The sequence below is a fragment of the Erpetoichthys calabaricus genome, chromosome 5 (genome assembly GCF_900747795.2).
Source record: "Erpetoichthys calabaricus chromosome 5, fErpCal1.3, whole genome shotgun sequence".
Classification (NCBI taxonomy): domain Eukaryota; kingdom Metazoa; phylum Chordata; class Cladistia; order Polypteriformes; family Polypteridae; genus Erpetoichthys; species Erpetoichthys calabaricus.
The window spans coordinates 14,123,528-14,150,552 of NC_041398.2; the positions used below are offsets into that span (position 1 = coordinate 14,123,528).

The 27,025-nt window shown below is 40.7% G+C and overlaps 1 protein-coding gene across 1 annotated transcript in view; it reads right to left on the reverse strand.

Annotated features, from left to right (window-relative positions):
- Nucleotides 1-27,025, reverse strand: part of LOC114641558 (zinc finger protein 585A-like) — a 62,356-nt gene that overhangs the window by 2,797 nt on the left and 32,534 nt on the right. Inside the window, exon 4 of the mRNA XM_051927709.1 lies at nt 9,265-9,710. Within this exon, the coding sequence (XP_051783669.1) occupies nt 9,265-9,710 (446 nt within the window). The remainder of the gene's footprint in view (nt 1-9,264; nt 9,711-27,025) is intronic.

Consider the following 27,025-nt stretch of genomic DNA (forward strand, 5'->3'; position numbering starts at 1 on the left):
AGAAAAAATAAAGTCTTTAGTGTTTTGTGTCTGGAGTCTCCTGTTTGTTTGCCTTCCTGTTTTGCTACCTGTGGATTCTTGTTTTGTCCTGTAGAACATCTCCCGTTTAGATGTATGGACTGTCTGATGTCTTCTTTCTGCGTGAGGACTGTCTGAGGATTTGTTGTCATCCTGTAAAGAAAGGAACGCTCCTGATCCCATCATCATCTCATCAGGAAATACCAGTAGGACTGAACTTTACATTCATATACAGCAGGCTGATCTCTGGACTATCTATCTCCATCATTTCATTAGTTGCTGTTTTTCATGGATTTCATTGTGTGTGGTTATTGTTCGTGGTCTGCTATTGTTGAGTTTGCGTTTATTGTATAACAGCTGGAAGGGAACTGGGGTGGGATCATTGTAGTTTCATATATTATTGTTTAAAACATTCTTTAATTTCTGTTTAATTACTGGTTGTTTTTGTCTCTGTGAGGGAGCGTGTGTGAGTCAGGCCAAGGCTGAGTGCGTTTCTGGGATCTCCACCTAAAAAAACAATCGATCACCGTCATATCGACAGTGTGAACCTTAGCTGGGTTTTAGTCCGCTACATGTTCACTGTGTGTGTGCCGTCTTTGCGTGTTCTCTGATGCTGTCCACACAACTTCTCCATCTGTCATTACAGAAGTGACTGCTGTATTAATTACTGTCTGGTGTGAATGTGTGTGCCAATGTACTGGCATCCATTCTCACATTGATATCAAAGCTACATGTGACGCCACGTTAAGACAATGGCTGGGTGGGTCGATGAGAATGGGTGATGAAGTGAGGCGTTCATGTGGATTCGGCCAAACTCAAGTTCAACCCCCGCCATGTCCAATGGTCACTACTGCCCCCTCACTCTTGGATAATGTCACTGCTCCTCTTGTTATTCCTACCATTTCTAACAAGCTGGGCCTCCTGATCTTTAAAAGGACCATGCCGGATTCTCATTTTCTTATTGTTCCTTTCATTTCTTTCTTCTTATCTTTACCAGGACCCTACAGGGGTTGTATCATTTTCAGTGATGGACTCAGCCCCAGAGTTCTGGCTCAGTGCACCATAACGGATGGCATTCACCTCCAGTAGGATGTACCCAAGCGCACATTAGGATCTCAAGATGCCGCTCTGCTTATGATTCCAAGGATTAACAAAATAACAGTGGGAGGTTGAGCTTTTAGTTACAGGGCCCCTAAACTGTGCAGTGGTCTCCCTGCTACTATAAGAGATGCCCCTTTGGTCTCAGCTTTTACAGCACAGCTGAAGACTCACTACTTCAGTTTAGCACACCCTGACTAGAGCTGCTGATTACTGTACAGACTGAATCTCTGTTGTCATTAGCACTAAAACAGAAGTAACATGATAGTTAGAATTTATTACTAACCCTCACCTATTCTGGTTCTCTTCTCAGTACTCAAATGTGGCACTTGGTGTCACTGCCCACTTGCCAAGTTGTTCCACCTACCTAAGGTAAAGTCATCTCTGATGGAGGACTGCAGGAATCATAAGGAAGAGGGGTTCTCTCATCAGATTGGCTGACACAGCTGTGGAATGGCCAATAGGGGAAAGCAGGTAGATGGCCGAGGTCTCCAGGACTCTGAACAAATCCAAATCATATTATGGTATATCATCTACTGTTAAATTCTGCTCTGTACTTGTAATATTTTTATTTTACGGTTACATTTTATTGAGGATTTGTTCTGTTCTGTGTATTGTATTGTATTGATGCCCATCTTTTTGTCACCCACTGCATACCCAACCACTTAGAAAGGGGTCTCTCTTTGAACTGCAAACAGGGTTTTCTTTGTCTTCTTAGAGAGTAAAGGCCGGGGGGCTGTCAAAGAGGCAGAGCCTGTTGAAGCCCGTTGCGGCACGTCTTGTGTGATTTTGGGCTGCACAGAAATAAATTGTATTGTATTGTACTGTGACATTCCAGTTATCTCTGTCATGGTCTGAGGTTTGATTTGCATTTTAATGGCCTTTTCCTTGACCTCTAAAAATAACGGAAGATACCATTTCGGTGATTTTAGAAGTCAAGGGATTTAATGGTCAAGTTCATTTTTGATTTAGGATGTTTTGGAAGGTGTAGCTGTACAAGTTGGTACAATTGCAAAGAAAATTAAAAGTACGGGTTAACTGTTGAACTCCTGGTAACACATTATTTTCTGTTTACTGATTGTGCTTTTCATTAATCAAATTTGATACATTTCATGACCCTTGTTGTCTTTCGACCCTGCAGAGACATTGTTGGATATAAAGTACAACTTTGTTTAAACAAATGAAACTTGTTCATTAGATCTCTGATTTCCTGTTAAGACCATTTCTGTACTTTGGTTACATGCCTGTCTCCTGTTTCCACTTTTTATTCCCATGACTTTTTAAGGTGGTCGTTAGTCACTATTGCCCCCTTGAAACTATCTAATCCTGCCTACTATACTAAAATTAAATTTTATCCATCACTGTATCTGTCTGTCTAATCCTGCCTATCATAATAAAATTAAATTATATCATGCATAATACACTACAATTAAACTAATCATGCCAACTACACTAAAATTAAATTTTATCCATCTAATCCTGCCTACTACACTACAATTAAACTAACTCTGCCAAGAATAACAGAATTAAAATTTAATTTTAGTGTAATAGGCAGGATTAGATACAGTTTATCTAATCCTGCCTACTACACTACAATTAAATTCTATCTAATCCTACCTACTACAACAAAATTAAACTATCCAATTATGCCTACTACACTATAATTAAACTATCCAATCCTGCCAAGTATAACAGAATTAAACTTTATCTAATCTTGCCTAATACACTAAAACTAAATTCTATCTAATCCTGCCTACTACACTACAATTAAAGTATCCGATTTTGCCAAGTATAACAGAATTAAACTATTTAATCCTGCCTATTACACTAAAACTAAATTCTAATCCTGCCTACTACACTACAATTAAAGTATCCAATTCTGCCCACTACACTACAATTAAACTATTATAAAAAATTAAATTCAATCTAATCTTGACTACTACACTAACATTAAACTATCTAATCCTGTCTACTACACTACAATTAAACTATCTAAATTCTGTCTATTACACTCCAATTAAACTATCTAATCCTGCCTACTACACTAAAATGAAATTCTATCTAATTTGTATCCACCTAATCTTTAACAGGACCCTGCAATGGATGTGTTATCATCAATGATGGACTCCACCCGAGAACTTTGTCTTACTCATCTATAACTGGTGATTTTCACCTCACCACAATGCATTACGGAGTAACCAGAGAGGGTGCCGAGTGGATGGATGAACAACAGAAATTGGAATCTGGGTGTAAGGTACTGCTAGAAAGTTCATGTTAATGGAAAATCTGCATATGTGTTTCCGTAATTTAGACAGAGAAAAGATTTAGCAAAGCTGTAATTGAAGATTGTGGTTTTTCCACTACCAACTCATTTGTTAATGGAATTTTCTGGAAAATGATGAAAGATTCTATTTTATCCACTGCTATGGCATGACGTCCATAGCCGCAGGCACTGGGGCATCACACATGGTGGCAGAAGTGGGATGGACTAGCATCAGGAAGAGATGAAGGCGATGCACAAACAAGAAGATCTAGTGTAAGATGGACTCTAACCCAATATTAAAAATCCATTATTCCTCCATGTGACCATGTTTAGGTGTGTAATTATTTGACTTTCAAATCCACCCCCCAAGTTCTTTTGATTTCCTGTAAAATTTCACAGGGGTAGTCAAGTTTATTTGGTTGGACTTCCACACCATGGAACTTGGCTTCCAAATTCGACACAAGTTGGGCTCAGGGTTCATCTTAACCATATGAACTGGAAGCTTTTGGCTTGATATGTGATATGGCACATCGAAGGTGGATCAGCAAAGTGTGCAGTTTGAGAAGAGGGAATCGTTCCAGCTCAGGTTCATGTCTGTAGGTGAGGGAGTAAAGCCATGCAGCCATGAAGTGTTCAATGGGGGATTGAGTTGATTAATTATAGACAAGCAGGAGAGACTGCTCTCCTCATTAGTGGCTCTGTGTATTGTTGAGGGCAACACCTGCACTCCTAGGGACAAGAGGAGAGAGTCAAGAGAGAAGTTAGTGAAGGAATCGATTCCAACACAAGAGTAAAAGTTTCCAAGAGAGAAATGAGGAAAGAAATAGAGTGAAGCAGTGAAGGCAAAAGACCGCGGATATCTGCAGCAGTTGTCATCCCTCGGAGATCCAACCACAAGTGCCAGTCTGGAGAGGGGACAAAGCTGTGATGCACTATTATGGGTCAGAGGAGATTAAGGGACTTGTTAGTACTCTGTGGGTACCAAAGGAGGTGGCAGAGAAGAGGGACAGACAAAGAGACCACATCCTGGAACATCAAGTTTTAAAGCTGAGAATGTTAAAGGAGTGGGGAGATGAGAGGTTCACGGTGAGGAACTTTGGGAGGAAGGAATGACTTGCTTTAAATTCTGTATTTTGCACCTTTTCTAGAGCACCATTTGTTTGGATTATGTATTAAAGACTCTCTATAAAAGATGCTTGCTGTTATAATAAAGACACACTTTAATCTTAAACTTCTTGTGTCCTCTCTTACCCTACTCCATCCTTGGTTCATTAAATACTATATTTTCTAGAAGAGTGGTGGCACCCATAAGTGTGGACACAATGGCACCACAGCCCTGCAAGTGAATGTGTTCATTAGTCTAGTCCAGAATATTAATGGAAGATTCTGGTTGATCTCTGGTAAGAAATTGCTGATGGAATAATAATAATAATAATAATAATAATACATTTTATATTGTGCTTTATATTTAACACTCTCAAAGTGCTACAATATAAGAATAAATTAACAAACAAGAAAATCTATATAAATAATTTAACAAAATATCTTTCTAAAAAGATACGTTTTTAGGTTTCATATAAAAGCATCAGTTGACTGTCGAATATTCTGGGATATTCCAATTTATCCAAATAAGCTAACTTGTCAATAGAAAATTGTGGAATATAGCGGAAGATTCTGGTTTATCTCTGTTGAGATAACTTGCTAAAGGAACATTCTTGGATACAATTGAAGATTCTGCTTTATCCCTTGTATGCTACCTTGTTAATTGAATACTCTGGAATATAATGGGATATTCTGATTTATCTCTGCTAAGATAACAAATCTTCCATTATATTCCTATTAGCAATGTATTTTCTGGTTTTAATGGGATACTGTGGAATATAATGAAAGATTTAAATTTATCCCCAGTAAGCTGACTTGGTAATGAAACATTCCGGAATATAATGGCATATTCTGGTTTATCTCTGGTAAGATACATTGCTAATGGGAATATAAATGGAAGGTTTTAGTTATGTTCTGGTTTTAATGGGATATTGTGGAATATAATGGAAGATTTAAATTTATCCCCAGTAAGCTGACTTGGTAATGGAACATTCCAGAATATAATGGTTTATCTCTGGTAAGATATATTGCTAATGGGAATATAATGGAAGATTTTAGTTATGTTCTGGTTTTAATGGGTTACTGTGGAATATATTTAAATTTATCCCCAGTAAGCTGACTTGGTAATGGAACATTCTGGAATATAATGGAATATTCTGGTTTATCTCTGGTAGGAAATTGCTAATGGAATATTCTGGAATATAAATGGAAGACTGCGGCGGGTTGGCGCCAATGTTCCCTCTAAGCTGAGCACGTGAGTGATCGCTCACACGAATTCAGAGCGTCGCTCATACTTCCCGCACGATCGCTCATTCCGACGGCGTCGCTCGTACTTATCGCACGATCGCTCACTCTGACCGTCGGAGTTGGCGCTCATAAATTTTTAGCTTAAACAAAATGTCGCTCATAAACAATGTTTTTTGCTCACTATATGCTACTCCTTAGAGGGAACGTTGGTTGGCGCCCTGCCCGGGATTGGTTCCTACCTTGTGCCTTGTGTTGGGTGGGATTGGCTCCAGCAGACCCCCATGACCCTGTGTTCGGATTCAGCGGGTTGGATAATGGATGGATGGATAAATGGAAGATTTAAGTTTCTGGTTAGGTTCTGATTTTAATGGGATATTCTGGAATACAACAGAAGATTTAAGTTTATTCCCAGTAAGCTAACTTGTTAATGGAATATTCTTAATATTTCTGGTTTGACAATAGGATAATCTAAGATGGTTAGACAGGTAGAAACAGGAACTGTTAAGATACATTAGATTGAAAGGTAGATGGAGAATAGTTTTATGACCATATGTCCTGACAAAGGCCATAATGTATTTGATAACGTAGAAACTTAAAAAAAAATATATAATTAAAACACATATACATCATACACAAGAAGTATGGGATTTGTGTGTGTGCATTATCATTCTTTTTTATATACATTTATACACACACAGTCACACGTCTATATATGTATATGTGTGTGTGTAATTTATATATATATATATATATATATATATATATATATATATATATATAAATAAAATGTTTTGTAAACAATGACCCGCAGCCCAACCCAGCTACGATGCCCAAGACATAGAAGGATAGGAGAATGCAGCTTCAGCTCTGTAGAGCACTGTCTCCTCCGTAACACTAGATGGCAGCTCCACAGGATTACAGTGGTGTCCCAGATTCCCTCAGGGCACCATGGGACTTGGAGTTTTATATCATAGCCCTGTTGGGTACCATAGGGAGCAGTGAAAATGGAGGAGCCAAATGGCATGAGGTTTCCGCCTGACCCAGAAGTGCTTGCAGATCACGTGGACAGAGGAACAGAAGTACATCCAGGTTGGCCAGTATAAAAAGACTTGAAGGCCTCACAGGGACGAGCCAGAGTCAGGAGATGGAGTACGAAACTTGCAGGGAGGAGCAGAGAAGGCAAAGACCAGAAGAAAAAAAAAAAAATTAAAGAAGAGTCACTGCACTTGTGGCTGTGGTAGGAATCGTTTTGTGAAGAGTTTTCCTCACAATAAAATGGCTCTTTTGTGTTTAACTTGTGCTCTGCGTCTGTTGTGTTGGGTTTGAGGGAGCTGGAATGCCCCCCTAGTCCACAAACATGTAGAATATAAAAAAGTATTTTTTTTATTATATTTTTTTAATATATTTTATGGACACTAGGGGGCGTTTCACACACACAAACATATATATATATATATATATACACACACACACACACACAGGGTGGTCCAGATCTAATTATGCAATTTTCTTTATGCTATAAAAGTTTATTACACAGAGAATTCACAAAAAAATATTTTTGTTGCTGATAGATGGCAGCACTGCCCTGCATTCGTTTATTACAAGATAATTCTTTTGTCTTGTATTGTTTTCCTGCATTGCATTAAAAGTTGCAAAATTAGATCTAGACCACGCTATATATATATATCTACTAGATATACATTATATATAGATATATCTATCTACACATGCACATATATATATATATATATATATATATATATATATATATACGTACTCTCCTCCCAATTTCAGAAAACCTGGACACTGTGTAAAATGTAAATAAAAGCAGAATACAATGACTTGCAAGTCTCATAAACCCGTAATTTATTCACAACAGAACATTGTAAAATGTCGCACTTTGAACATTTAATACATTTTCTATTTTATGAAAAACATTTTGAATTAACAAGTTTAAAAAAAGTTGGGACGGGGGCATTAATAGGGTGGAACAGTAAGTGGTACTAAAAAGTAGCAGCTGCAGGAACATTGTGTAACTAATTAGGTGAATTGCCAACAGGTCAGCAACACAACTGGGTACGAAAAGAGCACCTCAGAGTGGCCGAGTCTCTCAGAAGTAAAGATGGGCAGAGGTTCACCAATCTGTAAAAAAAAACAAAACTGTGGCTATAAATTGTGGTACAATTTCAGAATAAATGTTCCTCAATGTAAAATTGTGAAGACTTTGAGTATCTCATCATCTACAGTACATAATATCAAAAAATTCCAAGAATCTGGAGAGATCTCTGTGCGCAGGGGACAAGGCTGAAAATCAATATTGGATGCCCGTAATCTTCAGGTGGCACTGCATTAAAAAAACAGGCCTGATGGTATCATGGAAATCACTGCCTGGGCTCAGGAACACTTGCAGAAATCCCAGTCTGTGCACACGGTTGGCCGTGCCATCCACAAATGCAGGTTAAAGCTCCTGTCATAAGAAGAAGCCGCCATATGTGAACAGGATCCAGAAACGCCTCCATCTTCTCTCAGCCAAAGCTCATTTAAAATGGACCAAAGGCCAAGTGGGAAACTGTTTTGTGGTCAGACAAACTGAAATTTGAAATTTTTTTTTAGAAAACATGGACGCCAGGTCCTCTGGCCTTAACAGGCGAGGGACCATCCAGCTAGTCAGATTGTGGGGGGGGGGGGGGGGGGGGGGCATTAGTGCCTATGGAATGGGCAGCTTGCACATCTGGAAAGGCACCATCAGTGCTGAGGGGTCTACACAGGTTTTAGAGCAGCATCTGAGCCCATCCAGATGGTGTCTTTTTCAGGGAATGCCTTGCCTATTTCAGCAAGACAACGCTAACCGCACTCTGTGTCTGTTACAGCAGCATGGCTTCATGGTACAAGAGTCCGGGTGCTGAACTGGCCGGCCTGCACTCCTGACCTTTCATCAACTGAAAACATGAAGCAAAAACTACGACAAAGACGAGCTGGGACTGTTGAGCAGCTGGAATCCAATATCAGACCAGAATGGGACGACATTTCCGCTCCCAAAAGTCCAGCAGTGGGTCTCCTCAGTTCCCAGACTGATATTAAAAGAAGAGGGGGATGCCATACACGCGGCCCTGCTGTCCCAACGTTTTTGAGACGTGTTGCTGCCATCAAATTCAGAATGACCTTATTAGTTTCTTAAAAACGGCACACGTCATCACTTTCAACATTTGATGCGTTTTCTAGGTTCTGCTGTGAATAAAATACGGGTTTATGAGACATTCTGTTTTTATTTACATTTTAAGAGCGCCCCACCTTTTTCAGAATTGGGGGTTGTACCGTATAGGAGTCACACGGATAGCTTGAACTATTCGAGCAGCTCAATTTGGAAGTTGTTTGGAAACCCTGGACAAACACAGCCACAGGCGTCACTCACCCAAGCCGTCTGTCCCAATCCACATCCAGTCAAACGTTTGTCTCTATCTCTCTCTCCAATAACAGCAAGACAGCCGTGACTAGACTTTGTAAACGTTAATCGGTCCCCACCTTCATTTACTTACTTATTCTGCCACTCCTAGATGACCGCTGCTCTTCGTCTTCATCTTCTCTCCCGCTTCCTTCAATGACTTCGCCTTCAAACTCACATTTCAGTTTCACAGGAGTCTGCTGGGTAGTAGACCAGGGTGGTAAACTGGAAAGCCATTCTCCACCGACGTCTTGCTTCAGATTATTCCCGGTTTCTTGTCTTTGCCAGAAATCCTTGGAATCCTCGATTTTAATCTCCACAATCTCCCCCCGGCACTCCTCCTCTTTAAAAGCCGAAATTCTTCGTTCACAGACCTCCGGCTTCACGCCGCCCCACTCACAGTCCTCTTCTTTAATGGGCGCCACTCTTTCGTAGGCTGCGTCATCCTTGGCCGAGGCGGCCATGCTTTGTGTGGAAAAACTCTTCTTCACTTCCTCCTCTAGGATTCGCTTCTCACATGAACAGCCCTGGCTTGGAGGCCATCAACACTCCTCCCTGAATGGCCATATGAACGGGATGGGAGGTTGACCTGTGAAAACAGAAACTCTACAATTACTCAATACAGCCATCAAAACTTGAGAACATCCGTCCATCCATTTTCCAACCCGCTGAATCCGAACACAGGCTCACGGGGGTCTGCTGGAGCCAATCCCAGCCAACACAGGGCACAAGGCAGGAACCAATCCCGGGCAGGGTGCCAACCCAACACGGAACTTGAGAACATCTCAGAGCAAATTTTCCTGTTAAAGCCCAACGTCTCGTAAACCTCATTTGCCTTTACCTACAAGTTGGAAATAACAAGAAACACAATAGCTAGCCTCAGTGACACAACTTATTTATTTTTGTTAAATTTTCTTTGAGAAAATCAGGATGATATGCTACTGTATATATCAGACCCATGAAATACTGTGCCTGCAGTCCTAACAGCACTAACAGAATTTCAAAAGATCTCTGGTCTCAGAATTACTTTGACTAAATGTGTGCTCCTTCCAGTGAATTCTCAAGCACACAATATCAGATTGGACACCTTCACTTTTATCATCGCAGATCAGTTTAAAATACCGAGGCGTAAACATCACAAGTAAACATAAAGCTCTTCATCAACAAAATTTTGCCATCTGTATGGAAAAAATAAGCGAGACTTGCATAGATGGTCAACCCCTTCATCTCACTCTAGCTGGAAGAATTAATGTTGTTAAGATGAATATTCTTCCTAAGCTCTTTTTATTTCAAAATATTCCAATATGCATCAATAGATTAATTTCTTAAAAAACAGATTCAACAATAACCTCATTTATTTGGAATTTAAAACATCCACATATCCAAAGAGCAACCATACAAAGACCTAAATCAGATGGTTGAGTGGCTCTACCTAACTTTTAGTTTTATTACTGGGCAGCAAACATACTAACTATAAAAACCTTGACATGGACACAAATAGATGAACACACACAGGCTTGGTGTGCAATAGAAATAAAATCCTGCAGCACTTCTTTATATTCCTTGCTTTGTAGCCCAGTAAATGCAAGTCATCACTAATATACTAACAACCCAATGGTGCTTCACTCACTCGGAATATGGAGCCAATGTAGGAAGCATTTTAAGATAAAGAAGATTTATCTGTGGCACCTGTGCACCTTATTCCACCCTCAAAAAACATATGCAGTTTTAAATGTCTGGAAAACATTTGGGATTAAATCACTTAGAGATCTGTACATAGACAATGTCTTTGCATCCTACAAACAATTACACTCCAAATGTAACTTTCCAGCAACACATTTCTTTCACGGTCTTCAAATTAGAAACTTTGTTAAAAAGAACCTGCCCGATTTTCCTCACCTCCCACCTACCTCTATGCTGGAAAAAATATCAATAGGTCTCAAGGACTCAGACAGCATCTCTGCAATATATAAAAATATGTTATAGTCCCTCCCTTTCAAAGATCCCAGTGGACAGTCGGAAAAGGATCTCTCAGTCAACATCTCAGAAAAGGTGTGGAAGGCAGCAATGCAGAGAATTCACTTGAGCTCCATACCTAGATAGATAGATAGATAGATAGATAGATAGATAGATAGATAGATAGATAGATAGATAGATAGATAATGTATGCATCTATCAGAGATAGATAGATAGATAGATAGATAGATAGATAGATAGATAGATAGATAGATAGATAGATAGATAATGTATGCATCTATCAGAGATAGATAGATAGATAGATAGATAGATAGATAGATAGATAGATAGATAGATAGATAGATCGATCGATCCCCAAGGGGAAATTCACATTCTCCAGCAGCAGCATACTCATAAAAAAACAATATTAAACAGTGATAAAAATGCAGGTATAACAGACAGTAACTTTGTATAATATTAACAGTTACCCCCCAGAGTGGAATTGAAGAGTCACAAAGCTTAGAAATATTAAAACTCAAAATTATATATCAAGTGCATCTGTCTCATTTAAAATTGTCCAAAATGTTTCCAGGGCAAAATACAACCTGTGAACGTTGCAATCGAGCTCCTGCCTCACTGGGCCTCATGTTTTAGGCCTGCACCAAATTCACATCAATCTGGACCAAAATCTTTAAATGCCTGTCAAACAGCCTCGGTGTCCCAGGCCCTCCTAATCCACTAACAGCTGTGGAGCAGGACAAATAAACTGTGATCGCCTTCACTACACTATTGGCACGTAGACTTCTGTTGCTCCACTGGAAGAATCCTAACTCTCCTCTTTTAAGTCAGTGGGTAACCGATGTTTTACATTATTTGAAATTGCAAAAAATCAAAATTCTCACTTAGAGGATCTGTACAGAACTATCAAAACCTGTCAGGATCTGATTAATGACATATTAGAATAAGCATTTAAATTGAGGAAGCAGATTCTCTCCCCTCTTCTACTCCATTTATCGTTATTCATTTGTTATTTTATCTATTTCTTTGTCTTTATTCTACTGACATAGCTCTCTCTCTCTCTCAGGGGTGGGGGTTGATTTGTTTCAAACGTTTTTCCTTTTTGTAAAATGTGTGTTGTGTGTATGGAATGTTATTTAATTTTAATAAATTCAGTAACATTTAAAAAACAAAAAAAAAAAAAAAACAAGAAAGCAGGAATGGAGAGAGAGAGAGAGAGATGTGATTGGTGCTCTTTATTCCCGTGCTGTTAGTTCTCCAATGAGATTTGTTTCTTTTGAAAAGGGAGAGAAAGGAAGTTGGCGGGTGCCAACGATAAAAGTGGGCTTGGCTCATTGCAACGTGGATGAAAAAAAAAAAATGGAAGTTTTGTGTTGGTAGAGCTCTCTCTGACTCTCCTTTCTCCTTTTGTGTTATTAATACGGAGCCTTTGTCAGAATGCCTCAAATCTCCCAGACTTACCACTGTACCATATAACTTCTCCCCACCTTCCCTTCTACATTTATAACCTCAGGCAATCAGGTTTAGTAAAAAACAAGCAGGAGTTAAGTTACACTTTAAATAATGTATTATTGATAATATTCATAAATAGCAACAATAAGCAAAGTACAAGTGAATACTGGCAACCATACAAACTGAGAAATGCTGATGGGTCGTTTTAGGCGGCACACAGACTTGTCAATTACTTTAAATGTCTCTAGCTAAGTCCTCATTTGTGGTCGGCTTTCTTCAGAACAGGCTGCATGCCCATCTCAATATGGCTGCCAAGCTGTGTTCGTCATTATACAATACAATTTATTTTTGTATAGCCCAAAATCACACAAGAAGTGCCATAATGGGCTTTAACAGGCCCTGTCTCTTGACAGCCCCCCAGCCTTGACCCACTAAGAAGATAAGGAAAACCCTTGTAGGGAGAAAAAATGGAAGAAACCTTGGGAAAGGCAGTTCAAAGAGAGACCCCTTTCCAGGTAGGTTGGGCGGGCAGTGGGTGTCAAAAGAAGGGGGTCAATACAATACAATACAATACAGTACACAGAACAGAACAAATCCTCAATAAAAAGAAAAAAATAATTTTTTTTTAGAAGTACGGAACAGAATTTAACAGTAGAGGATATCACATAAGAAGATTTGGATAATTTTAGACTCCTGGAGACCTCATCCATCAAGCTGCTTCCCCCATTTGGCCATTCCACAGCGGAGTCAGTGCTGGGCCAGCCCATCCGATGAAAGAACCCCTCTTTCCCATGATTCCTGTGATCCTCCATCAGGGATGACTTTACCTTAGGCAGGCAAAACAACTTGGCAGGTGGGCCGTGGCACCAAGGGCCACATTTGAGTACCGAGAAGAGAAACAGAATAAGTGAGGGTTAGTAACCAATTCTAACTATCATGTTACTTACAGTGGTGTGAAAAACTATTTGCCCCCTTCCTGATTTCTTATTCTTTTGCATGTTTGTCACACAAAATGTTTCTGATCATCAAACACATTTAATCATTAGTCAAATATAACACAAGTAAACACAAAATGCAGTTTGTAAATGGTGGTTTTTATTATTTAGGGAGAAAAAAAAATCCAAACCTACATGGCCCTGTGTGAAAAAGTAATTGCCCCCTGAACCTAATAACTGGTTGGGCCACCCTTAGCAGCAATAACTGCAATCAAGCGTTTGCGATAACTTGCAATGAGTCTTTTACAGCGCTCTGGAGGAATTTTGGCCCACTCATCTTTGCAAAATTGTTGTAATTCAGCTTTATTTGAGGGTTTTCTAGCATGAACCGCCTTTTTAAGGTCATGCCATAGCATCTCAATTGGATTCAGGTCAGGACTTTGACTAGGCCACTCCAAAGTCTTCATTTTGTTTTTCTTCAGCCATTCAGAGGTGGATTTGCTGGTGTGTTTTGGGTCATTGTCCTGTTGCAGCACCCAAGATCGCTTCAGCTTGAGTTGACGAACAGATGGCCGGACATTCTCCTTCAGGATTTTTTGGTAGACAGTAGAATTCATGGTTCCATCTATCACAGCAAGCCTTCCAGGTCCTGAAGCAGCAAAACAACCCCAGACCATCACACTACCACCACCATATTTTACTGTTGGTATGATGTTCTTTTTCTGAAATGCTGTGTTCCTTTTACGCCAGATGTAACGGGACATTTGCCTTCCAAAAAGTTCAACTTTTGACTCATCAGTCCACAAGGTATTTTCCCAAAAGTCTTGGCAATCATTGAGATGTTTCTTAGCAAAATTGAGACGAGCCCTAATGTTCTTTTTGCTTAAGAGTGGTTTGCGTCTTGGAAATCTGCCATGCAGGCCGTTTTTGCCCAGTCTCTTTCTTATGGTGGAGTCATGAACACTGACATTAATTGAGGCAAGTGAGGCCTGCAGTTCTTTAGACGTTGTCCTGGGGTCTTTTGTGACCTCTCGGATGAGTCGTCTCTGCGCTCTTGGGGTAATTTTGGTCGGCCGGCCACTCCTGGGAAGGTTCACCACTGTTCCATGTTTTTGCCATTTGTGGATAATGGCTCTCACTGTGGTTCGCTGGAGTCCCAAAGCTTTAGAAATGGCTTTATAACCTTTACCAGACTGATAGATCTCAATTACTTCTGTTCTCATTTGTTCCTGAATTTCTTTGGATCTTGGCATGATGTCTAGCTTTTGAGGTGCTTTTGGTCTACTTCTCTGTGTCAGGCAGCTCCTATTTAAGTGATTTCTTGATTGAAACAGGTGTGGCAGTAATCAGGCCTGGGGGTGGCTACGGAAATTGAACTCAGGTGTGATACACCACAGTTAGGTTATTTTTTAACAAGGGGGCAATTACTTTTTCACACAGGGCCATGTAGATTTGGAATTTTTTTTCTCCCTAAATAATAAACACCATCATTTAAAAACTGCATTTTGTGTTTACTTGTGTTATATTTGACTAATGGTTAAATGTGTTTGATGATCAGAAACATTTTGTGTGACAAACATGCAAAAGAATAAGAAATCAGGAAGGGGGCAAATAGTTTTTCACACCACTGTATGTTTCATTGTGTTGTCCTTTCCAGACCATGCTGTGTGAGATGCTCCTTCATCAAATGGTGAGAGTGAGTGAGAGGTAAAGCAAGTAAATGTATAGATGTTCCTTTGTCATGCCGTCCGTTTAATACACAAGCACCGCGCTTCCAGTTGTGCGATATTTCTCACATCTCATCTCTGTTTCTCACTCTCACTAACTGATCGCATCGACACACAATCATTTCTCTCTATTTATAAACAAACTTTTTATTAAAACGATATTTTCGCACTTAAGGAGGTTGAAAACTGCAGAGTTTTTTCATGATTGCATATGCATTCCCGGCATTACGTGCAAAGTGAAGAGAGTTACAGTCACCTACAAGCATCGAATAAGCGTTAGTGTTCGATAATATTTCTTGCAATACATTGCTATTGCTAAAACTGCATTTAGCTACAATTCATTATGATAATGATGGTGAAAATAAAATAATATATATCAATCATAAAATGAAATTTATTACCGGGAACACGGTGGGGACGTTGCAGCTTGTTGTTCCCATGTGTGGTAAAATAAACAGAGGAGACCGATTAAGAGTTTGGGGGCCGCCCCGTCTACTGGTCGTAAGTTCCAGTAGCCAAACACAAGGTCAAAAATCAGATACATTTGACAAAATTTCATTGTGGGGGTTTACAGAGCTTTTATAGAGGAACAAATTAAATTAACGGACGTGACTAAGATCGAAAGAGCTGGGGATACAATACTGTCTCCTACAAGAAAGTAAATTGGACTCGGGGAGTTCTAAAACGTTGAGATTCATCAAAATCTCGAAATCGAATTTTTGGATGAATATAATAGTTCGTTATTGAGGAAGTAAATCGGACGCAGAGGGGTCCAAAATTTCGATATTCGTCAAAAATCTCAGAATCGAATTTTTGAACAATAACAATACTTTTCCTATGAGACAGTAAACCGAACTCAGGGAGGTCTAAATTATCGATATTCTTCAAAATCTCGAGGTTGAATTTTTGGACGGTTCCAATACTGTCCCTACAAGAGAGTAAATTGGACTCCGGGAGTTCTAAAACGTTGAGATTCACCAAAATCTCGAAATGGAATTTTTGGACGATTCCAATACTTTCCCTGTACTCTTGTGTATGTGAAAGTAAGAAGTACAATAAGACAAATAAACAACATCATCCAAAAATATCTTCCTGACAGTAGAAACAATGCAAGAAGACAAGCACCTTTATATATGTATCTAGCAAGTTAGGCCCACTTGTCTTGGGGTCTCACCATTTATGTGGAAGACAGTATCCAACCCCAAAATGTTTTAACGGCTCTCATCTTCTGGAAACTGCCATTAGTTGTGGTTCACACAACCCTCACGTAGACATCCTAGTCCACTAACATACTCAACATGTAACCCCTCTTAATAGCATACTCTCAGAAATCAACGTTTTACACTTAAACGCGTCAAAGGAAATGCAGACGTTGTATTGCCAGCTTCTGGCTGTCGTTTGATGGGATATCCGTATTACCTGAAGCCCCCAAATTGCCCAAGCAGTGCCAACTGGAATGATCCTGCTTTTCCAGTCTGCACACAACAAAGCGGGCACCACTATACCAGCCTGTCGTGACTTGGCAGTCCCTAATAATTATATATCTCCAGAAATCACAAAAAGGCAATAAAAGGACAGCAAAACACACAAATGACACTCGACTCGTTGGTGCCAGGCAATCCAATCAATGGTGTGGAGGGCAGGTCTTGGCAGTGATTGGCAGGTGCCCCCCCCAGAGGAACCAGCCACAAAGCACATGGGATGCAATCAAATAAACACAAAAGAATAATAAACATAATAAACAACAGAAATGTTCCTACAAATAAAAAGATACCAAATTAGACCAAACCACACAACTCGGAACCCCTACCAGGGGAGAAATGCTGGCTAAGAGACGCGAGAAGTTGGCATGACCGCCAATTCGAACACACCGACGACGACATGGAGAAAGGAACACACAGAACAAGTTGATGAAATATGCTACAAAACAAAAAGGGTAAGAAAATAATCAACAACCAGTAAACAAAATTATTATAGGGCAGATGAAGAGGCAGGCAGACAGTGTGGCGTAGTGGTTAAAGATAACCCCGAGGTTTAGAGCTCCAATCCCACTACTGACACCAGTGTGACACCTGCCTGTGCTCCAACTGGGAAAAATAACATGAATCCAATTGTATTATCCATTCATCCATCCATTTTCCAACCCGCTATATCCTAACTACAGGGTGACGGGGGTCTGCTGGAGCCAATCCCAGCCAACACAGGGCGCCAGCCAGGCAGGAAACAAACCCTGGGCAGGGCACCAGCCCACCACTGGGCGCACACACACACACACACACTAGGGAAATTTTAGGATCGCCAATGCACCTAACCTGTATGTCGGACCGTGGGAGGAAACCAGAGCACCCGGGGGTAAACCCACACAGACACGGGGAGAACATGCAAACTCCACGCAGGGAGAAACCGGGAAGCGAACCAAAGTTCTCCTGTGAGGCAGCAGTGTTACCCGCTGCAATTGTATCATAAACGTGGTTAAGTGGCTTTGGATAAGGGTGTCAGCTATATAATTCAATGTAAATAGAATGTAAAGAGGCAAACCGACACACTAGCTGTGAGTGTGCACCCTCAGTAGCTGTCGAACGCCGGTTATGAGGAGTTTAAATGAGATTTATGGACAGTTTAAAGCATCTCTATGCTATATTAATAACACATACCTAGAACAGGAGTTTTCCTATGCTAGAATTTTCCTTTTTCCCCCCCCCACTCACATTTGTAGTAATAAAACGTGATCCACTTGGCATTCCAACAGATGATGCATCACAAACATGAACACTGCTTTAAGGAATCCCACACCAATCGGGATATAACAGACATCTACATTGCATTTGCCATTCCAACAGATGGCACCTCTAACATTTGTAGTAATAAAATGCAATGTGTTTCTCATTCCAACAGATGGCACCTCACAAACATTAGCACTGCTTTCACAAACCCCATACAAATGTCACATAACAGAGACATTTCCATTGCACTTCTCATTCCAACAGATTACACATCACAAAAATGCACACTGCTTTTAGGAATCCCACACCAAATGGCATAACAGAGAAATCTATGTTGCATTTGTCATTCCAATAGATGGCACATCAAAAACATTAGCACTGCTTTCACAAATCCCATACCAAATGTCATATAACAGATTTGCATTGCACTTCAAATTCCAACACATGTCGCATCACAAACATGTACACTGCTTTTAGGAATCCCACAGCAAACAGCATATAACAGAGAAATCTCTGTTGAATTTGTCATTCCAACAGATGGCACCTCAAACATTTGTAGTAACAAAGTGCAATGCATTTCTCATTCCAACAAATGACGCATCAAAAACATTAGCACTGCTTTCACAAATCCCATACCGGATTTCATACAACAGAGACATTTGCAATGCACTTGAAATTCCAACACATGACGCATCACTAACATGCACACTGCTTTTAGGAATTGCACACCAAACTTCATATAACAGAAATCTCTTACTACAAATGTTTGAGGTGCCATCAGTTGGAATGACAAATGCAAAGTGCAATGCATTTCTCATTCCAACAGATGGTGCATCAAAAACATTAGCACTGCTTTCATAAATCCCATACTAAATGTCATAACACAGACATTTCCATTGCACTTCTCATTCCAACAGATGGCACCTCACAAACATTTGCAGTAATAAAATGCAATGCGTTTCTCATTCCAACAGATGACGTATCACAAACATGTACACTGCTTTTAGGATTCCCATACCAAAGTGCATATAACAGACATCTACGTGGCATGTGTCATTCCAACAGATGGCACATAAACATTTGTATGAATAAAATGTAATGTGTTTCTCATTGCAACAGGCCACAATTCACACATGGGGCTCAAAATTGGACAACAGAAGATCAGAAAAATGTGGTCTGGTCCGATAAATCTCAATTTCTCCTGCAACATTCTGATCGTCGGGTCAACAACAGGAAAGCATGGATCCATCCTGCCTTGTATCAACAGTCCAGGCTGCTGGTGGTGGTGTGATGGTGTGGGGAGATATTTTCTTGGCAAACTTTGGACCCCTTGGTACAAACAGGGCATCGTTTAACTGCCAAAGCCTACCTGAATACTGTTGCTGACCATGACCATCATTTCCTGATGGCTACTTCCAGCAGGATAACGTGCCATGTCACAATTCTCAGATCACCACCATCTGGTTTTTTGAACATGACAAGGAGTTCACGTGACTCAGATGGCAGCCACAGCCACCAGATCTCAGTCCTGTAGAGCACATGTGGGTGGTGGACCAGGAGGTTCATATCATGGAGTGGGGCAGCTGACAAACCTGAAGCAAATGTGTGGTGCTGTCCCGTCAATATTGACCAGAATAGCTGAGGAATGTTTGCAGCACATTGCTGAATCTAAAGTATGCCACAAAGAATGACGGCGGTTCTGAAGGCAAAAGGGGGTCCAACCGGGTACTAGCAAGGTGTACCTAATAGATGAAGTGGCCGGGAGTGTAGAGTGAAGTCACAACACATTCATTCTATCTATGTATCTTTTGACTGTCACGAGTTGCTGCTATGCCCTCCCCAAAGGTGTTGCCTGCATAATGTAAAGGCAGAGAAAGTTCTGGGTAGATGGAGATAACGGAATAAAGAGCTACACGTTGCTCGTGACGACGCAATCCCCCGAATACAAGCACTTGGAGATATGCCGAGTGCCCACTGCTGGACTGGTTGTTAACATTTTACCGACTGTATTATGTTAACGTTTTGGTATTTACAAGTTTATGTTACACGTAATAACATTTTATCGTTGGAAAACAACACAACGTTTTTGATTCGTTTTCCCTGGACTAAACAACGCTAAGGAGACTTTCTACCATTTTGGCAATCTGAACCTCCCAAATTAGCATTGAATCCATCCACATACTCAGAAAAATCACCCAAGTGTCCTGTGGAATTGACCCACCATATAACTTCAGCCTAATTTCAGGCATGCAGACCTTCCTTGTAAAGCAAAATTACCCGTGCGTTTGCTGCCGAAAATATGAACCCCACTGATTTTTCTCTCTCGGTCTCTCATGTAAACATTTCTAAATCCGCCGCCGCCTCACCCTTTGCATCGCCTTCTCGCGGTAATCCCGCCCCCGCTGTCTTTTTTTATTTCTCGTTTTTCCGACCCCGCCAACCCCACGCAGCTTTCCTCACCCACCCGAGATTTCCCCCGTTGCTCACCGCCTCTTTTCTTTCTCGCAGTTCCTCTCTATTCTCCTATCCTCTCTTCTCGCTTTTGCCTCCAAAGCAGCAGACGAGCGCCTCGCCGACAACCCTGCGACTCAGGATCTCCGCTGTTGATCCAATCGGATGGCACAATTGTGTCACATGATTTCCACAGCGGGGGCCCCTAAGCGAAGCGTCTCTCTTCTGCGGCGGCTTCCACAGTCACAGGCGGCAGTTACTGGCACCGCCCCCACTCTATTCTAAATGGATAAAAAAAAGGCGTGTCAAGCAACATGACTGACGTATCTCCAATTGTATCCGGCTGCAGGTCGCGGACGTCATCGTTTGTGAGAAATTTGATTGGCTCGTCAAGGGAAGTAGGGCCGTTGAAGAGCTGCAGCTGCACTGTATTGACTTGTACTGAATGGCCAGGCGGAGGCGTCCGCTAGGGCAGTGCTTCTCAAATTCAGGCCCACATTGTTAAAAATTCCTGGTATTTAATGATGGATCCTCATAGAGCCATTTTCTTCTGGCAACGGGTTCTTTGTGTAAAAAAAAAAAAAAAAAAAAAAAAAAATCTAAAATCGAAATCTTTAATGTCTGGTGGGCTACCTAGCAGGACAAGACCGGAATGAGAAAACCTGAACGTTTGCAGCAAAAGTTCTTATAAAATAAGCAACCCACTGCTATTTCACTATTCTGTCAGTCAGTCCTGAACAGAGTCACGGGGTCTGGTGGACCGTATCACAGCTAGCAGAGGGCGCAAGGCCATTGCAGGGTGAACACACACACCATTCACAGATTAGGGTCAATTTAGGATCGCTAATTCACCTAACCTGCATGTTTTACCATATATCCATCGTTATTCACTGTATGGAGACTGTTATAGATATATCTGTTTCAGAAACGAAAAATTTTTCTCTTATGGCATCGCTTTGAAGATCCACTCTGGCGCCGTTATTTTTAAGAGTGTAGTCTCCCCTTCCTGTGGCTTCAGGTTTTTGTTGCATTCGGTTTCCCAGTCAGTGAGTCATTTGTACCTTTAATTGTTCCCATTGTTTAATTAGCTGATCCACCAGTAACGACGCACTGCACATTATACACTTGACTTGAGCAATCCTAATTTTCCTTCTCTTTCTCTGCACGTTTACCATTCGTTTGCTCAGAGGTTGATGCGCTTGCTGCTTCCTGAGCAGCTCTTCTTTTCTGTACCCTAGCGGGCCGCTTCTTTTCTTCTTCCGTCGGCATCTTTTCACGTTAAGACTGATTAAGCCAGTTTGTGTTGCAATTACCCCGTGACCCTGTAGTTAGGATATAGCGGGATGGATGGTGTTGCAATTACTTAATATGTTTTCTTTAATTTTTCACTTTAGCCGACACTTAAGTCTTCAATCTGCCTCAAGAATGATTTAAGATATGAAGACGTAGAGGAAGTGACGACAAAGGTGGGCGGGAATGAGAACGGCACCCGTACGCATGCGCCGCACGGCCGCCCTGCTGATCGCTGCCCAGAGTTCATTCAACAATAAAATAAAATAAAAAGAGGAATAACCTTGGAGGTCAATCATCACCCCGAAAGCAGATAGTAGACGTCACGTAGTATATGTGTACTAAATTCCAGGTCAATGGTTCAAACGGTTTGCGAGCTACAGGTGATTTAAAATCCTGGACGAACACACGAACAGCCACCGTAGCGTATTATATAAGAAAATCATTTAAAAGCAAGCAGTGTGGTGTAGCGATTAAGGCTTTGGGATTCAAACCCTGAGGTTGTGGGTTCAAATTCCACTACTGACCCCACTGTGTAACCCTGAGCAAGTCCCTTCACCTGCCGGTGTTCCAATTGGGAAAAATAATAGAAATGAAACCAATTGTCTCACAAATGTTATAATTCATCTTTGATAAAGACATCAGTTAAACATAAACCTGCTTAATCCTGAGTAGGACTCTGGGGTACCATCTCCGGGTAGAAACACACTAATGCACTTTTATGAAGGAAAAACAATAGAAGAATTAAACTGACCCTGTTGTAAGGTTTTGTGTTTTTTGCAACTTCTTGAACTCCTGATTTTTATGTGAATACTAGTGATTAAAGAAAAAGCATCACAGACATCAGAGAAGAGACTCTGGCATCTAAAGGACTGCTGTTTTAGTGTGCTTAATAGTAAATCATTTCAGGAATAACTGGAGAATTAAAAAAGAAAAAAATCAGTAAAATTAAAAAAAATATATATTTTTATGGATCTAAATTCCTACTAGGTGGCACAGTAGCAGCAGTGCTGCATCACAGTAAGGAGATGTGGGTTCACTTCCCGGGTCCTCCCTGCGTGGAGTTTGCGTGTTCTCCCCGTGTCTGTGTGGGTTTCCTCCCACAGTCCAAAGACATGCAGGTTAAGTGCATTGGCGATCCTAAATTGTCCCTAGTGTGTACTTGGTGTGTGTGTGCCCTGCGGTGGGCTGGTGCCCTGCCCGGGATTTGTTCCTGCCTTGTGCCCAGTGCTGGCTGAGATTGGCTCCAACAGACCCCTGTGTCCCTGTATTAGGATATAGTGGGTTGGATAATGGAGGGATGGATAAATTCCAATGTCTTTCAGGATAAATTTAGCCTTAACCAATTTGTGGTGTCCGGATTGATACAATAATAATAATAATAATAATAATAAGGAGAAAACTTGCAACCATGAGGAGCTTCCAGGACTGAAACCTGAATCTTCAGCTCAAACCTGGCAAAGCTGGCCCTCCTGGTTATGCCAGCTTGTCTGTGTCTATTCAAAACTCCATCTCTGTTCAATTCAGCGCATTATGCATACTACCCGACAGCTCTGTGCACACCGTTGGGGTCTGGATTGCGTAGTGTAATAATTTTGTTCAGTAAACCTGCTGATGCCAGACTATATCAATAAAATAAGCTTACCTTTGAAAACGTTGTGAAGATAATCGCACAAGTCAGCGGTGATTTCGAAGTTTCAGTTCAGCTGCTGCCTGATGAGGGTCTTTTCTTGAACCCACACTGCCACCTAGTGACTGCTTGGTGTATATCCATCCATCCATCCATCCATCCATCCATCCATCCATCCATCCATCCATCAATCCATTTCCCAACCCGTTGAATCCGAACACAGGGTCACGGGGGTCTGCTGGAGCCAATTCCAGCCAACACAGGGCACAAGGCAAGAACCAGTCCTGGGCAGGGCGCCAATCCACCACAGGACACACACGTGCACACACACATACACACTAGGGGCAATTTGGAATTGTCAGTCCACCTAACCTGCATGTCTTTGGACTGTGGGAGGAAGCTGGAATACCCAGAGGAAACCCACGCAGACATGGGGAGAACATGCAAACTCCACGCAGGGAGGACCTAAGAAGTGAACCGTGTCTCCTAACTGCGAGGCAGCAGCGCTACCCACTGCGCCACCGTGCCGCCCGCTTGGTGTATAACACACTTACATCAAAGTGCTAGAGATGACCCAAACAGGGTGAGTTAAGTACACTTCATTTTTCATTTTTAGATATCGGGTCTCAAAATAAACTCGACCTAACAGCAGCACAAACCATTTTCTTATTATTTTTCATCATTTGCGCATGTTTGGTGTAATGATATAATATTCATTTGAGAGACAAATAATGCAGTTCCGTGACGACTCTGGCAGTAGCAGATCTACATTCTTGAGGCCATGATATTTGAACTGTTATGTGCGTCTGTGTGTGTGTGTGTGGGGGGGGGGGGGGGGGGGGGGGGTCTTGGTGTTTGTTGTGGTGCCAGAGGGTAGAGTAGCAATTACATTTTAAAAATAAATTGTGGTGGTCTGTTGTCAAAACAGCAATGAAGTCGGAGTGACTGCTGATATCATCTTCATTGTGCTTATTTGACAACGTACCACCACATTTTTTTTTAATGTAACTGCTACTTCTCAGACTTAGAGTGTAATTCAGCACAACAATTTAATCAATTATTAATATTACTAGACATTAAGCCCGTTACAATAACAGGCGCTAGAACAGTAGTCCATAAACATTAGTAGGAACAGATTATATTAAATGTCAAGGGACCTTTTACCTCATTAAATTCCGTAAAATGCCTGTAATTTTCTCTGACAGTAATACTGGCTTTGCTGTCCGTAATATGCGTTTAATTTTCTGTCACAACAGTGGGCAATCAGCAGATTCTCCCCAGCAACTGATGTAATGTGCACGAAAATAAATCTACTTTTACTTTACACTTTACCAGGCCATGCTTTCTTAATCGCAAATCTGACATCTTCAGAGTGAACACTTGCACAACAATGGAGAAGCTCGTCTCCGCGTCTCAGTACCCGATTGGATTTTTAGTGTTTTCTGTTTTAGGTCTTACCTCGTTTACCGAAATCTGATTGGATCTGCTACGTGATATTTTATAGGTCCCGCCCTCTCTGTCTTGTGTGACGCGTCAGGCGTCCTTTGAAGCATCGCACCGTGCCCCGCGCATGCGCACTTCACCAGAAGACACACACGGACACTGGACGCACACAGGGGTTTTATTAAATAGGATTAATTAAAAAATATCTCATACAGTAGACACCCAAACTTTAAAAGCATTGTGGGGCATCTTGCTTGCTTGCGTCTTACCTACACATAAAGCAGGTCATACGTTAGGCTTAGTAATTACTAAAGGACTAAAAGTTGATATAAAACAGGTCATTTATATGGGTCTATCAGACCATTTTCTTCTACTTTTTAATATAGAAATGATGATAGAAAACACTCATGAGAAGCATATTGTTAAAAAACGCTTCTTTGACTCATCAGCAGCTTTAAAACTTACAAACATTCTAAGTAGTCAGTCTGTTTATAGTGCCAACTATAATAGCGAGGAGAATGTAAATAGTAAGGTGGCAAGATTTAATACTAAAGTGAGAGCTGCTGTTGACTTATTTGCACCCGAAAAGACAGTTGAAAAATCTTCTAGCATTGTTATACCATGGAAGACCCAAAGAGTGTCTGATTTAAAGAGAACATGCCGTAGAGCTGAGCGTAAATGGAGGAAAACTAAACTAACTATTGACTATGAAATATTAAAAGTTAAAATAACAGAATACAATAACACAGTCCATCTTGAGAGGCGCTGCTATTTCTCTAAGATTATAAATAACAATGCTAGTAATCCCAGAGTTTTATTCTCTACGATTGATCGTCTGTTAAACCAGGTAACTCAAAGGAATGCATCCTAAGTACTTCAAGTAAAACCTGTGAGTCTATCGTTGTATTTTTCAATCAAAAAATTAATGATATTAGAAATAACATAGTATATCTCCCCAACACTAAGGATCCTCCTAAACCCCAGTACTCCATAATAAACAAATTAAATTCTTTCACTAGGATAGATTTACCTGATTTACATAAAATAATTTCTCAAATGAGACCCTCCACCTGTGCCCTTGACCCAATACCAACTAATTTTTTCAAAGAAGTATCGGGCGTGCTTATTGATAATGTTCATGACATAGTAAATTTGTCATTAGATAAGGGGGTCTTCCCAGACTGTCTTAAGACTGCTGTAGTTAAACCCCTACTTAAGAAAAATAATCTCGACCCCTCTGCTCTTGAAAATTATAGACCCATCTCTAACCTGCCTTTCTTAAAAGTAAAATTCTAGAGAAGGCAGTCATTATACAGTTAAATGAGCACCTCAATAAACCTGCTATTCTTGATAAATTTCAGTCAGGTTTCAGAACAAATCACAGCACAGAAACTGAACTCGTTAAAGTAATAAATGACTTGTGGGTAAATGCAGACAGAGGCCATTTATCTGTTCTCATCCTCTTAGCTCTGAGTGCCGCATTTGACACCATTGATCATAATATTCTTAAGAATCGCCTTAATCAATGGGTGGGCCTCTCTGGCAGCGTCTTAAATTGGTTTGAATCCTACCTGGCAGGGAGAAAATTCTTTGTTAGTTGTGGTAATTATAACTCAAAGACACATGATATCCTATATGGTGTTCCACAAGGCTCTATCCTGGGTCCGCTGCTCTTCTCAATCTACATGCTTCCATTAGGTCAGATTATCTCAGGGCACAACGTGAGCTACCACAGCTATGCTGATGACACACAGCTGTATTTATCAATAGCACCTGATGACCCCAAATCTCTTGATTCACTAACACAATGTCTTACTTGTATTTCAGAATGGATGAATAGTAACTTTCTCAAATTAAATAAAGAGAAAACCGAAATCTTAGTGATTGGCAATAATTGATACAATGAGGCTATTAGAAATAAACTGGATTCATTAGGATTAAAAGTCAAAACGGAGGTAAAAAGCTTAGGGGTAACCGTTGATTGTAATCTGAATTTTAAATCGCATATTAATCAGATCACTAGGACAGCACTTTTTCACCTAAGAAACATAGCAAAAGTTAGACCTCTTATATCATCGAAAGATGCAGAGAAATTAGTTCATGCGTTTGTTTTCAGTCGGCTACATTACTGTAACGCACTCCTCTCAGGACTACCCAAAAAAGACATCAATCGTTTGCAACGAGTGCAGAATGCAGCTGCTAGAATCCTTACCAGGAAAAGAAAATCTGA